This window comes from Apteryx mantelli, chromosome 1 (assembly GCF_036417845.1).
Source record: "Apteryx mantelli isolate bAptMan1 chromosome 1, bAptMan1.hap1, whole genome shotgun sequence".
Lineage (NCBI taxonomy): Eukaryota > Metazoa > Chordata > Aves > Apterygiformes > Apterygidae > Apteryx > Apteryx mantelli.
Window position 1 is genome coordinate 9,244,808 of NC_089978.1, and position 12,589 is coordinate 9,257,396.

The window sequence follows — 12,589 nt, forward strand, 5'->3', positions numbered from 1 at the left end:
ATTTTGTGTTGGTTTTAACTGTTGTTTTATTAGGAATTAAAACTGAGTTGCTGGCTGACAAGTGGCATTAAGTCAGTGTTAGAAATGATGAATACAATTCTATATTTATGAATATTAAACAAAACTATCCTTGTCTGTAGAAGCTAGATAGAATGGTGTTTTTAATCAGACTTTTTCATTTTGGTTTTCCAAGATCCAAATCTCCCTCTAGCTTCACAGGAAAACTAAGCAAGCACAGTAATCTTGATCTGAGTCTCTTCTGACCCAAAGTTTGTTCTCACTTGTCAAAGCAGATCATTGTGCAAAAATTCAATACAAAATGACTGCAAGCCAAGCTTTTGGTTTTTTTTTTTTTTGGGGGGGGGGAGGAGGAGGAGGAAGGGGGCAACTACTTGCAGTACCTGAGAAAGTTAAAAGGTTGAACTACTAGAATAAGGGCATCTCTCCTCTACATCAGATTGAAAGACATGGAAAGCTGGTGTTTGTTGCTTGTCAGCATATACCTGTGTGTTCAGACAGAGAATGAAAGATATTCAATTTAAGGAATATATTGCATCGTCGCTATACAACCAGACGTACAGTTGCCGCTTGCAACTTCTTAGTTTATCTTCTGCATGTCTACATAGATCTCATTAAGAGCTTTCTGTGGGGGGGAGCGCAGTACCTGGCTAAGCTTGCGGTTGCACCGGGAAAGCAAAAAAGGCCCGGGAGCGTTAGTTTGCTTCTGGACATCGGCAAACCGCTCAGCTGCAGTGTACTTCGTTATCCATCTTTCTTACAAAAAGATACTACCACGGCCTCCAGTTTATACTGCTCAAAGAGTTGATCCTCACAACATGCCCGTGAGCTGGGAAGTGCTGTTGTGCCCATTTTGCAGATGAAAGAACAAGGCAGAGGATCCCAGAGCAGGGTTTGTACCGTGTTTCCCCCAGACCAGGCTGTCGGGCTAACCACAAGGTCGCTTTTCGCATAAAGCATACGTACTAACACACAGTTCTCTTCAGAAGTTATTCTGGAGACTTCATGTTCATAATGCGCTTTGGATTGCTGAGGGGAAAAGTCCATTTTAAAAACAGAGAGGTAGTGTATATGCTTGAAAGGAGAAATGTCTCTGAATATCTGTTTCAGTCCTAAAACTTTTCTTTCTGGTATCAGTGTGAGTTTTCATTATGGTAGGAGCTATCAGCTTCACGTAGACATTTAACAGCATTTGGATCTCCAAAACTTTATTAAAGTTAATGCTGTTCAAACAGAGTAAAAGGAATGGTCCTAATATGAAAAGTGAGTATAAAATGTATAGAGAAAAGGATAGCAGAGACATGATCTTACTGATGGATTTTGTAGATTTTTATATGCTGTATAAGATACTGAGAAGAAGTTCAAAGTAAATAATGATATAGTTGTTTATTACAGCATAATACAACTATCAAAATGCTGATGCACTATTCTTTGTGATGTTTACCACTGTAAACCAAATTCTGAAATTGGATTGTTTGTTCAATTTTACATGAAAATTTCCTTTAAAAATGCTATCCTATTAGCTGATGAGTAACATATATATGGCTGCTGCATCTAGAGAAAAGCATTTAGACTAAAATATGTTGTTGACACAAACACACAAAGAAAGGAGTTCTTTAAGAACAAGAAACCCACAGTGTCTTAATGTCTGTCACAACCAGGGGAAGCTGTATGTGTAAGCCAGATTTACATAACTGGGGACATTTTGGGGGCATTTGGTCAAGAAAAAGTGCATATCACAATTTTTTTCTGGGGTTTTCAAAACACAGTGTGTGCCTAAGTAGTATCAAAATAAGAATTCAAGCCAGGACAGTTTTCTCCCTTTTTTCTGTGAAAAGACTTTTTTTTTCATTATGGTTCATATGTTATGAAGAATGACCTCACTGTTCTGTTTTTAATCAGTACTTGAAAATTTCATTTGCTTTTTTGTCTTTGGAGTATGGTGAGGATTTGGCATTTGTCAGTAAGAAATGCCTACTATTGCCAGTTCTTAGGCTAGTGGTAGTCTCTGTGAAATAATGGCAATGAGGAATAAAAGTTATCTCTGGTACAGGTTTTCACTGAAACTGAAATGTTGCAATTATTTACCGCTACAGGATCTTACAGCATTTGTACAAAGAAATTGCAATTTATACAAGAATCCATTTTCAGGCACTGTTTCACTGACTTTCAGAGACTCTTGCCTACATAAATACTGTTGAATCAAGCCCAAACTTGGATATCATTGTCCGGATTTCTATTACAATGACACCCAACCTTTACATCAGGCTGAAAGATGAAGGCAAATACCTATCTGTCGTCTATCCTACTGCCATTTCATAGCTTCCCAGCAGCATAAGGAGATCCTGTCAAAACTGCATCCAAAATATTTGACGAGGTCTCAAAGTTTCCATATTATAGAAATAAAATCTCTGAAAAGCATACTTCTAAATTTTACAGTTTAAATGTGCCACCCATTCTCGCACGCATGGTCCTGTCTTAAAAAATAAAATATTCATCTTCAGCATTGGTCTCTACTCCTCCATTAACAGAACAAATTTTAGAATTAACACAAAGTGTCCAGTAAAAAAAAGGTTTTATTCCATATCAGTATCCCTCTTATGGCTTTGCCAATGCCACTATAGCTTACCGACAAATTTCATGGTACTTGTAAGAGCTTTTTTGTTGGGTGTCTGCAGGATTTCATATCCTTCAGGTGGAGAACATCAGCCTGATTCTAATCATATTTATATTGGATGCAAAACAAAATCAAGGTTTGTGAAGCATCGTGAATTCAATGTACAATAAAATAAATGCATAGTAAGTCCATTAAGTTAATAGTAAGGCCTAATGATTTCAGTAAGTTCACAGGATCAGACCCAGTTTAGTCCTTTATAATATTTTACTGTTTTATTATTATTATTATTATTTTAAATATCCATATGACTATATTATGGTAGCATATATGATAATTAACATGAGTATGCACCCTGTTTAATCTATAGAAGTTTTGACACATACATAAATATATTTGACCTGCATAAGTTATTAATAAATTAAGTGCCAGATTTATTTTAGGAATAAGCTTTTTTTGCTTGTATCAATGACAGGACAGTTAGACATAGCAGTCACCTATTATCAATTACCAGCTTTTGATTGTCTAAACTGAAGTGGAACAATAGTTTTTTAAAAAGCCAACCCAATAACTGAAATTGAAAAAGGAGAAAAAGTTTATATAATGCTGTACTATATCTATTTAACTTGAAATGTATTGCTAGATCATGCATAAGCTTGAAAAAAATATGCTTTTCCAAGTCAAATAGACTTTTTGAAGTTTCTGCTATAGACTGCTGGGGAAAATTTTTTTAAAGAGAATACTTATAAGTGGTTATTTGTTTAAGAATCTCTGTGAAACACAGCATATTTATATATTAATTTGATAACATTCTATTTAATTACAAAGTGAAATGGCATTTGGTAATGAAGTGATTGTCATTTTAAAACCCCTTTGTTTTTGAGGTTTTGTTGTGTGTATAATTTTTTTTCTTTTAAAAGTTTAATGCCTATAGTATTCTTATATCAAATTCAGATGAATCATGAGAAACAACATTTTCATAAATTGGGAAATGTTAACATGTTACATTCCTTGCTTTGGAAAGATAAAAGAAATGATCACAGAAAACACATTTTAATTTAACTATATCCTTTAGGTCATTAAAATGATGTAATGTGCATGTGGGTCCTCTTTTCATCCACAGATTACTTTAATCCTTCATACACATATTTTTTTCCCTTCTGGCTTTCTTTCGTATTTGCTTTGTTTTGAAATGGCATGCTGTCTGGATTATTTATGCATGACCTCCACATTAATTTCAGATTGAATGTTTACATACTCTGAGAGATGCTCATGGATCATTTATTCTACATGTGCATTTTTTCCTTTGTTTTCAGTTACTAAAGTTTAAATATGCTTGAAATGTAAAAGTGGCATGAAACTTTCGTGACACAAGTAGATAAATATTTTAATAGAATATTTCAATACCTAAGCCTTTTAACTTCTCATCTTTCAGAAATCTATCATATTCCAAAACACATTTATGCTGTGCTTCCAAAATGTAAGAAAACAAATTATATTCTCAAACCCTAAAACTACTCCATTTTGGGTTTGGAGCCCAAATAGCAGCTATGTTTTTGTTCAGGCAACCACAAATACATGGGATTGTTTCATTAAATGAATTGAGAAGATCTCTGCTCTTTTGGAGGTGATGGGGTGCAAAGCCGGGAATCTGGGCTTTGCTTACGTTCAGTGTAGGAAACCATGCAGGACATGGTCCAAAGGACAACGCGGATCACGGCAGTCAGGCGCTACCTACAGCTCCTGTAGGTGCCCTCTAGAAATGCCAGCTTCTTTCAATTGACTGTACAGGAGCACAAATTCCTCGTTTAGCATCTGAAATAGAGGGTGCCAAGCAGGCATATCCTGCTTTTACGTTATACAGTGCCATGAACCCTTACAACTGCCTATAAAAGCCAATGGTTTTATTATATAACATTTGATTCCATGTTAACTCCCCTTTTGAAGAATTTAAACTTTATACGTTGCCTAATATGCAATGAAATACTGTTTATCAGCAGAATGTAATGTCTAAGTCACATAAAACTGAGAGTATATCCAGAAGAACTTAATGAGTAAAAGGCGTAAAATAAAAGAGAATTTGGGGTTTTTTTTTTTAATTAAGTGAAAGAAAGCATTAAAATACACCTAATAAGTTGCTGGTTTAGAGGATAAATAATACACTATGAAAGTAGTAACAGTTATTGGAAACAAATATTTAATTTTAATTGGCACAGAGCTGAATTCACACACCTTCTAGAAATAAATTAAAGGCTTCCTCTTTTTTCTTTGCAGCCTTTTCCTTTTTAGCCAGTTAATAAATTCTGTGCACAGTTTGCTATGACTAAAGATGAGTGGCTTGATCTCAAAGCATGCTGAGTCATCTGTAGCTCTTTACCTGCACAACCCAGATGTGATAGTTTTGAAACAAGGAGCCGAAGTTTGTGATTTGCGGCCTCTGTAATCAAATTGATGTAGTCCTCAGGGGCTTTGCCTCCCACCTGCAGACCTCACTGCAGCCACTTGTGATTCTTCACAGCCGCTTGGTTTGGGCTGATTTGAGTCACTACAGTTCTCTCCACTTTTACAAACTAGTTGTTTTGTCAGCATGAGTGTGACAACAATTAGACGTCCCTGTTTTTGCCCCATGCCTTTTCTCCTTCACAGTCATTCAATGACAAGCGTAAAAAGAACTTCATCTTTTCACGAAAATTCCCATTCTACAAGAGCAAGGAGCAGAGTGAGCAGGAAACAAGTGATCCAGAACGTAAGTAACCTCTTGGAGACGATGTCACATGCAGCACAAAAAAATGGGTGACACGCATGATACCAGTATCCCACACATCTAGGCAAATATATCTCATAGGCAGGCAGGCGAGGTATTACTACTGTGACCAATGTGTGACTGCAATTTGGATCCAGCTGGTCCTTCTTTCCCTGGAAACATCTTTTTCAGAAGAATAAAACAGTGACCTTAGCTTTTGGGAGACCGTTTCTTCCCTTTCATAAAAAATGTGGCTTCCTAAAATTGCTGTGGCACTTGTCATAAATCCAAACTTGTCTCTGATTAAATATTCCCAGATCAGAACTGACTCAAAATAATGCAAACATGATTTCTTTTAGAATACTACATTAAATTATTACATTTAAAAACATCTACTCTAATTTCTTTTTTGCCTCTGACTTTCTCCAAGCTGATTGTCTTGGACACTTTCACTGAAATATTAACAATAAACTTAAGTATCCGTACTAACAGTTTAAAGAAGAAAATCAGATCTTGGAATGTGCACCACTCTTCCCCCCCCCCCCACCCCGGAGCATTTACTGCTTGCTTCAGAACCAGCATTTTTAAAATATATGCTCGTTCCAAGCCCAAAAAATTTAAACTTTTTTCCCCTTAATAATTATCTCCTTATAAATTTCTCCAGTGACGATTGTTTCTGGACTTTACTTTTTGGGTTGCTCCTTCTTCGTCACAGCTACCAAATCTGTATATCATGGTCACTGGCTCTTTCATTGGCTGCATTCCCATAGACTGTGGGTTGAAGTTGTTTCAGAGAGAAAAAGCGGGGATCCAGATTGCTCAATCGACATGGTCAGTCATGGTAGTATCCATTTCAACTCCACTGACTTCTTCCTTCCTCTTCTGCGGCTGTTCTTCCTTTCTCATTGCTCTCTCTGGGGACTTCCGTGCAGGACATCCCCGGATTAGGTGACGACGGTTATGGAACAAAGACTCTGAGTAAGTTCCCAGGAATGGTCACTGTAAATTTTTTTTGTTTTGTTTTGTTTTGGCTTTTGTTCCTTTTCTGAGGCCCCTCCACTCCTAGCATGCACAAGATAGAGTTTTATTTGTTACCCAGCTGTGAATGCATTAAAAACTGTTTCAATTGTTTTGTTCTGCATGACAATATTAAATAACATACAATGTATCAAGCAGATACTTCTTTTGTAATAACACCTTTTGTTTCTGACAGTATGTTATTGTTCCCATCATGGCAGTTCTGTAGAGTAGCATACCTAGAACTTGTTTTGCTGCCTAGATGGTGCTTTTCAACAGCAATCCCTCTCCATCTAAAGGGAAGGTTAAACATTTTAGCTTGATCACATCCTGAGGCGATCAGTAGAAAATTATTTTACGCTGTTGCTTCTGCATTTTCAGCTTTTTGCATGGGAGTGTTTGTTACTTTGCTGGATTTTAGATTAGTGTTTGTTATTAATGGAAGAAGCCTTTTGCAGGTGAGAGAAGACATGGCTTCTCCAAAGCTAATTTTGGACCCATTTCAGCATTAGCAACTTATTATCTGTCATGTAACCTTAACCAATTTCTTTCTCTGATGCAGTAATCCTGTCTCAAGATTTGGTATCACATCAGATAACTTTTCAGAAATAATTCTATTTCCTCGATAGTTAGACCAGAGAAATTGTATAGAGTGAAATATTTGCAGCTGATTTCTATATTAATAGCTACATTATATGATGTATTCAGAGCAAAATACTTTAAACAGAAGATAAATACTATAAACAGAATACCACTTGCATGTGTTTGGCTGCTTTTTTCTTCAGTTCTCATGCTTTTTCTTAAGCACCATGCAACTGAAGGAAAACGTATGTTAATGTTGCCATTGCATCACCTACCGTTTTGTACATGTTTTCGAATAACAGAAATGCACACTTATGCACACAATTTTAGACATTATTCAGTTCCTGACTAATTTCTTGAAGGGGCTTTTAAATGATTTAATTTTAAGTCACCCATTAGTTCACCAGTTAAAGATGAAAGCTTCATCTCGTGGACAAAGGAGAACAGTTCTGTGAGACTAATTTTCAGTGATAGGCAGGAAATGTCACTACCACTAGAATTTTAACCATTGTGTTACTGAACGCTTTAAGGAAAGTGCCTTAGCATAACATTAACAGCACATGCGTATCCTTCTCTGCCTAAAGAGAAGTAGAATATTTCTGATTTTATAAGCCCTCCTTAAAAAAACAAATCTCCATAGCATCCAACAATTTCAAAGGAGAAAACTAAACTCTGAAAACTAATTGCTAAGGGAAAAGTAGCACAGAAATATTATATAGGCTCTAGTTTCTCTATTAATATTACATCTAGCTTTCAATTACCGACACACCTCTAGACTTTCCAGATCCATCCCGTTTTCACTAATATTAAACTGAAATATACTTTTTAATGATGTTTCTTACTACAGAGGATACCTATTCTTGTTTCATAAAGACCTTCAGGGTCCTCTGTAGCATAATGGCTTGATGTAGGCCTTGTCAACTTGCTATTAAATGTCCAAAAGTACATATACCATTTTGCTCAAAATGTAAGCTTTACTTTTTGAAGCTTTTCACTAAGCCCCAGATCAAAGTTTCCCATTATTATTCTTATCAGATATCATCCGCCCTCATTTCTGCTGCTGGAGTAGCCCCATGAGTCCCACTGTATACAGTTGTTATTAGACTTGTATGTGGGGGAATTGCAGTGCTTTGCAAGGAAGGCACAGTCTTTGGCATAATTCCCATGCTCATCCTGCAGGACATCAACACAGTCTCTACTCTGGGTTCATCACAGGGCATTCTTGGCTTTTGAGAGTTTTCTTCCTTCACTGGGAAGGTTTTGAGACAATTACAGGTGGGTGTCATGGGTCACCCACAGCCTAATCTGCCAAGTGGATTAATGACAAATATTAGGCCAATTCTGGCTCCTTGTGTTTGTCAGAAGGTGACTAATTTGCACCCTTTGTCTGTTCAACCACCAGCATCTCATTCTCATTAAGCAAGGGTGACTCCCCACTATATATCCATTTTACTATTGTTTTCTAAATGTCCTAGTGCAGTTCAAAAGTGTCAAATCTCAAAAATGGTCTTTCAGTTACAAATTTATCATTATTTTTATCCAAGATACTCTCAATACCACTGCTTAATGTGGTTCTGTAGACCACCTGAAGACCATATATGACAGTCTGAATCATCATAAATGGTAGGCTGACTACAGTTTGGAACAACCACCTCACATGATATAGATTGCACCTTTCTATAAATAATGTGATACAGACACCAGACTTATCAAACCACAATTCTGACCGATCATGATAATTCTTACATTCCTATTTATCCATCCAGACTGGTCTGACAAAGATTTTCCTACTCTAGCTCAAATCCAGAAGCTAGACAATTTTAGAAAAAGGGTTTCTTCCTTTTTTTGTTGTTGTTTTTTTTTTGTTTTGTCATTGGCTTTGTCTTTTTCTGGATGGATTAAAATAGATATATTTACAATATTTGGTAGCAAAACCATTTTCTTGTTAATTTGTTAACCTTCTGAGATAGTACACAGCAATTAATGACAGTAGCAAAAGTTAGAATTCTTTAAGTTTAGCAGAAATAGTTCCAATGCATTAATGATGCACATTATTCACACTGCGGAATAATATGACCAGACATTCAGGTTTCACAACATTAGTCAAGAAGTCCAGTGAGGTGCAAGTTGACCATATGGTATTTTGAAATTAAATTATCTGAGATGTCACTAACTGTTTCATCAAGAACTAGAAGTGTCTTTGCCATAATGCATATTACTAGCTATCACATATAGTCCCTTTCTGAAATGCCGCAAGAGAAAAAGCTTTCATTTTAACTGTGTAGATTATCTAAGATTTTCAGGTAATGTCACTGTACAGATTTTATTTCCTCTCTGCACAACTACCTTTGCATGACTGTGGCAGTTCTTTTAAGTTCCTGCTGCTTTGTGGTGCTTGGTTATGTTCTTAATTTGCTGTACTGTTCTTGCAGAACATGTTTCTTCTAATGGCAGCGATAGTGAAAGTAGCTACAGTAAGTTACTGCTTTTGTTAGAGTCCTTTTACTTTGCATTGCTTGTTCTGTTTGTTTCTTTTATTTTGTTTCTCTTCTGGCTATTCTTTTGTTAATGTTAAAAAGATGGTTGGAGCAAATGGCTTGGAATTTCAATTTACAACCATATTTTGAGTACAAAGCTACAAAAGACAGCTGGCAACCTGTATAAGAACAGGGAGGAAAGTTGTTATTTGGGATGTGTTCTGGGATGTAAAAACCAAACCTGGCTCTGTGTAGACAGTGCAAATCAAGATTATTTGGTTTAGTGACATGAAGTTTATCTCATCAGGGAAGGGACAATTTCTTGATGCCCTTTTAAGAGGAAAATTACTCAAAACTGCAGTCAAATCTACAAAAAGACATACACTTTACAAGGTCACAATTTTTACTTTTATTTCTGCATGTCTGTTTGAAGAGCTAATAAATAGCCTCAAAAGCTCTGCTGAGCCATTCATTTTGGGGGTACAGGTTTCCTAAATGTATACTGAAGTCTTCAAAAAAGGTAAGATAGACCTCCACCCCTTGGGCACTGCCAGTGAATGTCACTGATTCCCTACAAATGAAGGTCCCAACCCTGCAACCTGGCCTGGTTAGAATTACATCCTCCATGTGATCATATAGTGACAGATTGCAAGTTCTATATTAGTAATACTAAAAAAAAAAAAAAAAAAAAAAAAAACAACCACTATATTTTTTTATGGAAGTGTTGAAAAACAAAAAATAAGACATTAAAGTAGCTGAAATGTAAGAAGAGGTATTTAAAAAGATAGACTGCTTACCAAATCACCCAGTTGTTTAATTGTGTCAAGCCATTTGCTTAGCAAATCAAGTTTTCCACCAGTCACTCAGCACTTGTGCTAAATACCCGCCTACATACAGGTAATCATTGGTATTGTACCTCATACTTTCTAGCCTCAGACAGAGTGCATAGCAGTTGAGCTCTGTTAGTAAACATTGTTTTTTTCAGCAAAACATCTAATTGTATGCAATTCAGAAATGGTAAATTAGTTTTTATTCTCTTGTATTGCAAAGGTTTCCTTCGAAAGCAATTGCCAGAGTCACAAGAAAATTGTAGGCACATTTGAACTGCTGAGATCCAATTCTGAACCTCTTTAATTTTTTCTGTGTCCTCTACTGGGGAGGAAAGAAGAATTTTATATTTGAAATATAAGGTGCTTCTTCCCCAGACTGACTTTATGATCATGAACAAGTCAATAGGTTAAATTTGCAAAAGTTTCATGAGTCAAATCTCCTCCAGGTGTGTTTATTTCAGAGTGAGCACATAAATGCCCAGAAGGGAACCTAGGCTGGTGCCTGAGCATATATCCAGTGCTGGATGAATGGTCGCAAATGGGAGACTTGAACAGGGGCTCCCAGCTGTAGCTCAACCTTTTCAGCAGGTCCAAAAAAGCTAATTCCAAAATGGCACCATAGGTAGCTAGTTCCCTGTTGGCTGTGCAATAGCTTGAAACAAAGTGCATGTTTTGAGGTGCAAGAAGGGGAATGGAAATACTTTGGGGTAGTTAGTTGGAGCTTAGATGCTTGGAAGGAAAAGGAGTTTGGGGGTAGCAGCTCCCCAAGGCAGTTCTCTTCCAAGGGTGATTTCTATCTGAGCAAGCTCCTATCTCACCCCAGCAGCATCCCACCTACACCATATTGGCTGGAGCTACCCACGTAATACTGGTGTGTCCAGATACTGCCGTCTGGTGGAGGAGATGCAGGCAGATGGGCAGGTCTTCCTCCTCTGCCCATGGGAGGGCCATGCCATTTAGCAGCAGGGGAAGCCAATCCTAGGTTACGCCAAGTGAAAGTGTCTCTGTAGTCTGGGAGTTTGTGCCCAAAGGGCCTATTTTCATTTGCTAACGATTCATTGGTGTGTGCTGACATGACATTTGGAGGCACGGCCTTGGGCAAACAGCAACCCTGGTCGCCAGCTTTTGTAAATGACTGTTTCAGACGGCCAAACTGGCATGTCAGCTGGAGCCTGACTCTGAGTATAATTACTAAGTGACCATGGTATATGACCATATCTCTTGTGGGGACTTACAGCCCTCATGAGTGCAGTCAGTTACTCTCTGGATCTCCACACTACCTTATGTCAGCAGTATGTCCTGTCACACAGCTCCTTCCAGCAAATCTCCTCGAGAAAAATCATGGCTCAGGAGTAGAGAAGAATCAGAAAATGGAGGAAAGCAAGATGAGGATGGTCAAAGAAAGCAGTCAACAAATTATGAGGGTGTGGAGATAAGAGAGATGGGGTCTTCCGTGAAGAAATTGTCTTATTTCACTGTTTTTCTGACCTTGTGCGACTGTTGGGAGAGGACTCTGTGCAATACAAGCCTCCCCGTAACCCTCATATCAGAAAAGTAGTTATCTGAACTAGTCTGTGAACATTTCAGTCCTATAGACATGTTCTTCACCGTCTTCCAATTTATTTATTTTTAATTAAAGTTAAAAAAAATAATAGGTGGGCTGGGAAAAGCTTATTCCTGATGGAATGAGACAGTATGCAGTTATTATTTCTGCTCTTCTTGTTTGCATCCGCGTAGCTGGGAACCAGGCCCAACATCAGTTACTGCTGCAGAACTGAGTTTGGTTTAACTCCATTTGGAGCCAGCCACGTTGCAAAGATGTTCTCCAGCACGATGCCAGTGCCATTTTGAGGAGAATTTGTGTGCTCAAGGAGAGGGACTACAAGTTATTTTACCAGGACCACTGTGTATGCTGACTTGCAAATTCATCTGGCCATAACTCTATCTACTCGTGAAATAAGACATGCTAAGAGGAGAAAAGAATAAGCTGAAAATTCATGGGAAGCAAATAGAAAACTGCTGGAGAGCTCACGGTTTCTCCATGGGATTGTGACCTTATCACAGTGCCTCTTTTCTTTCCTGTTTCCCAAGCAGGCAAGCAGGAAGAAAAAAGGTTTTCTGCCCTACTGTTCTCTGAATTGTGAGAAAGCAGCAATTCACACTTTGGCCAGCACAAAGAAACATGTGTGGGTAAGAAAGGGAAACGACTAGCAAGTGGCACATTCTCCTGCAGACTTTCATATTTGCCCCTATAAAAACAGGCGCATTAGAATCCAGTGAAGTGTTCTGTATTTTTTCTAGTGAGTCT

General features: G+C 37.5%; 1 protein-coding gene across 1 annotated transcript in view; it reads left to right on the forward strand.

Annotated features, from left to right (window-relative positions):
- The window catches only part of DLG2 (discs large MAGUK scaffold protein 2), an 856,812-nt gene that overhangs the window by 822,646 nt on the left and 21,577 nt on the right, over positions 1-12,589 (forward strand). The window contains exons 18-19 of the mRNA XM_013943075.2: positions 5,279-5,378; positions 9,407-9,448. Coding sequence (XP_013798529.2) covers positions 5,279-5,378; positions 9,407-9,448 — 142 coding nt within the window. The remainder of the gene's footprint in view (positions 1-5,278; positions 5,379-9,406; positions 9,449-12,589) is intronic.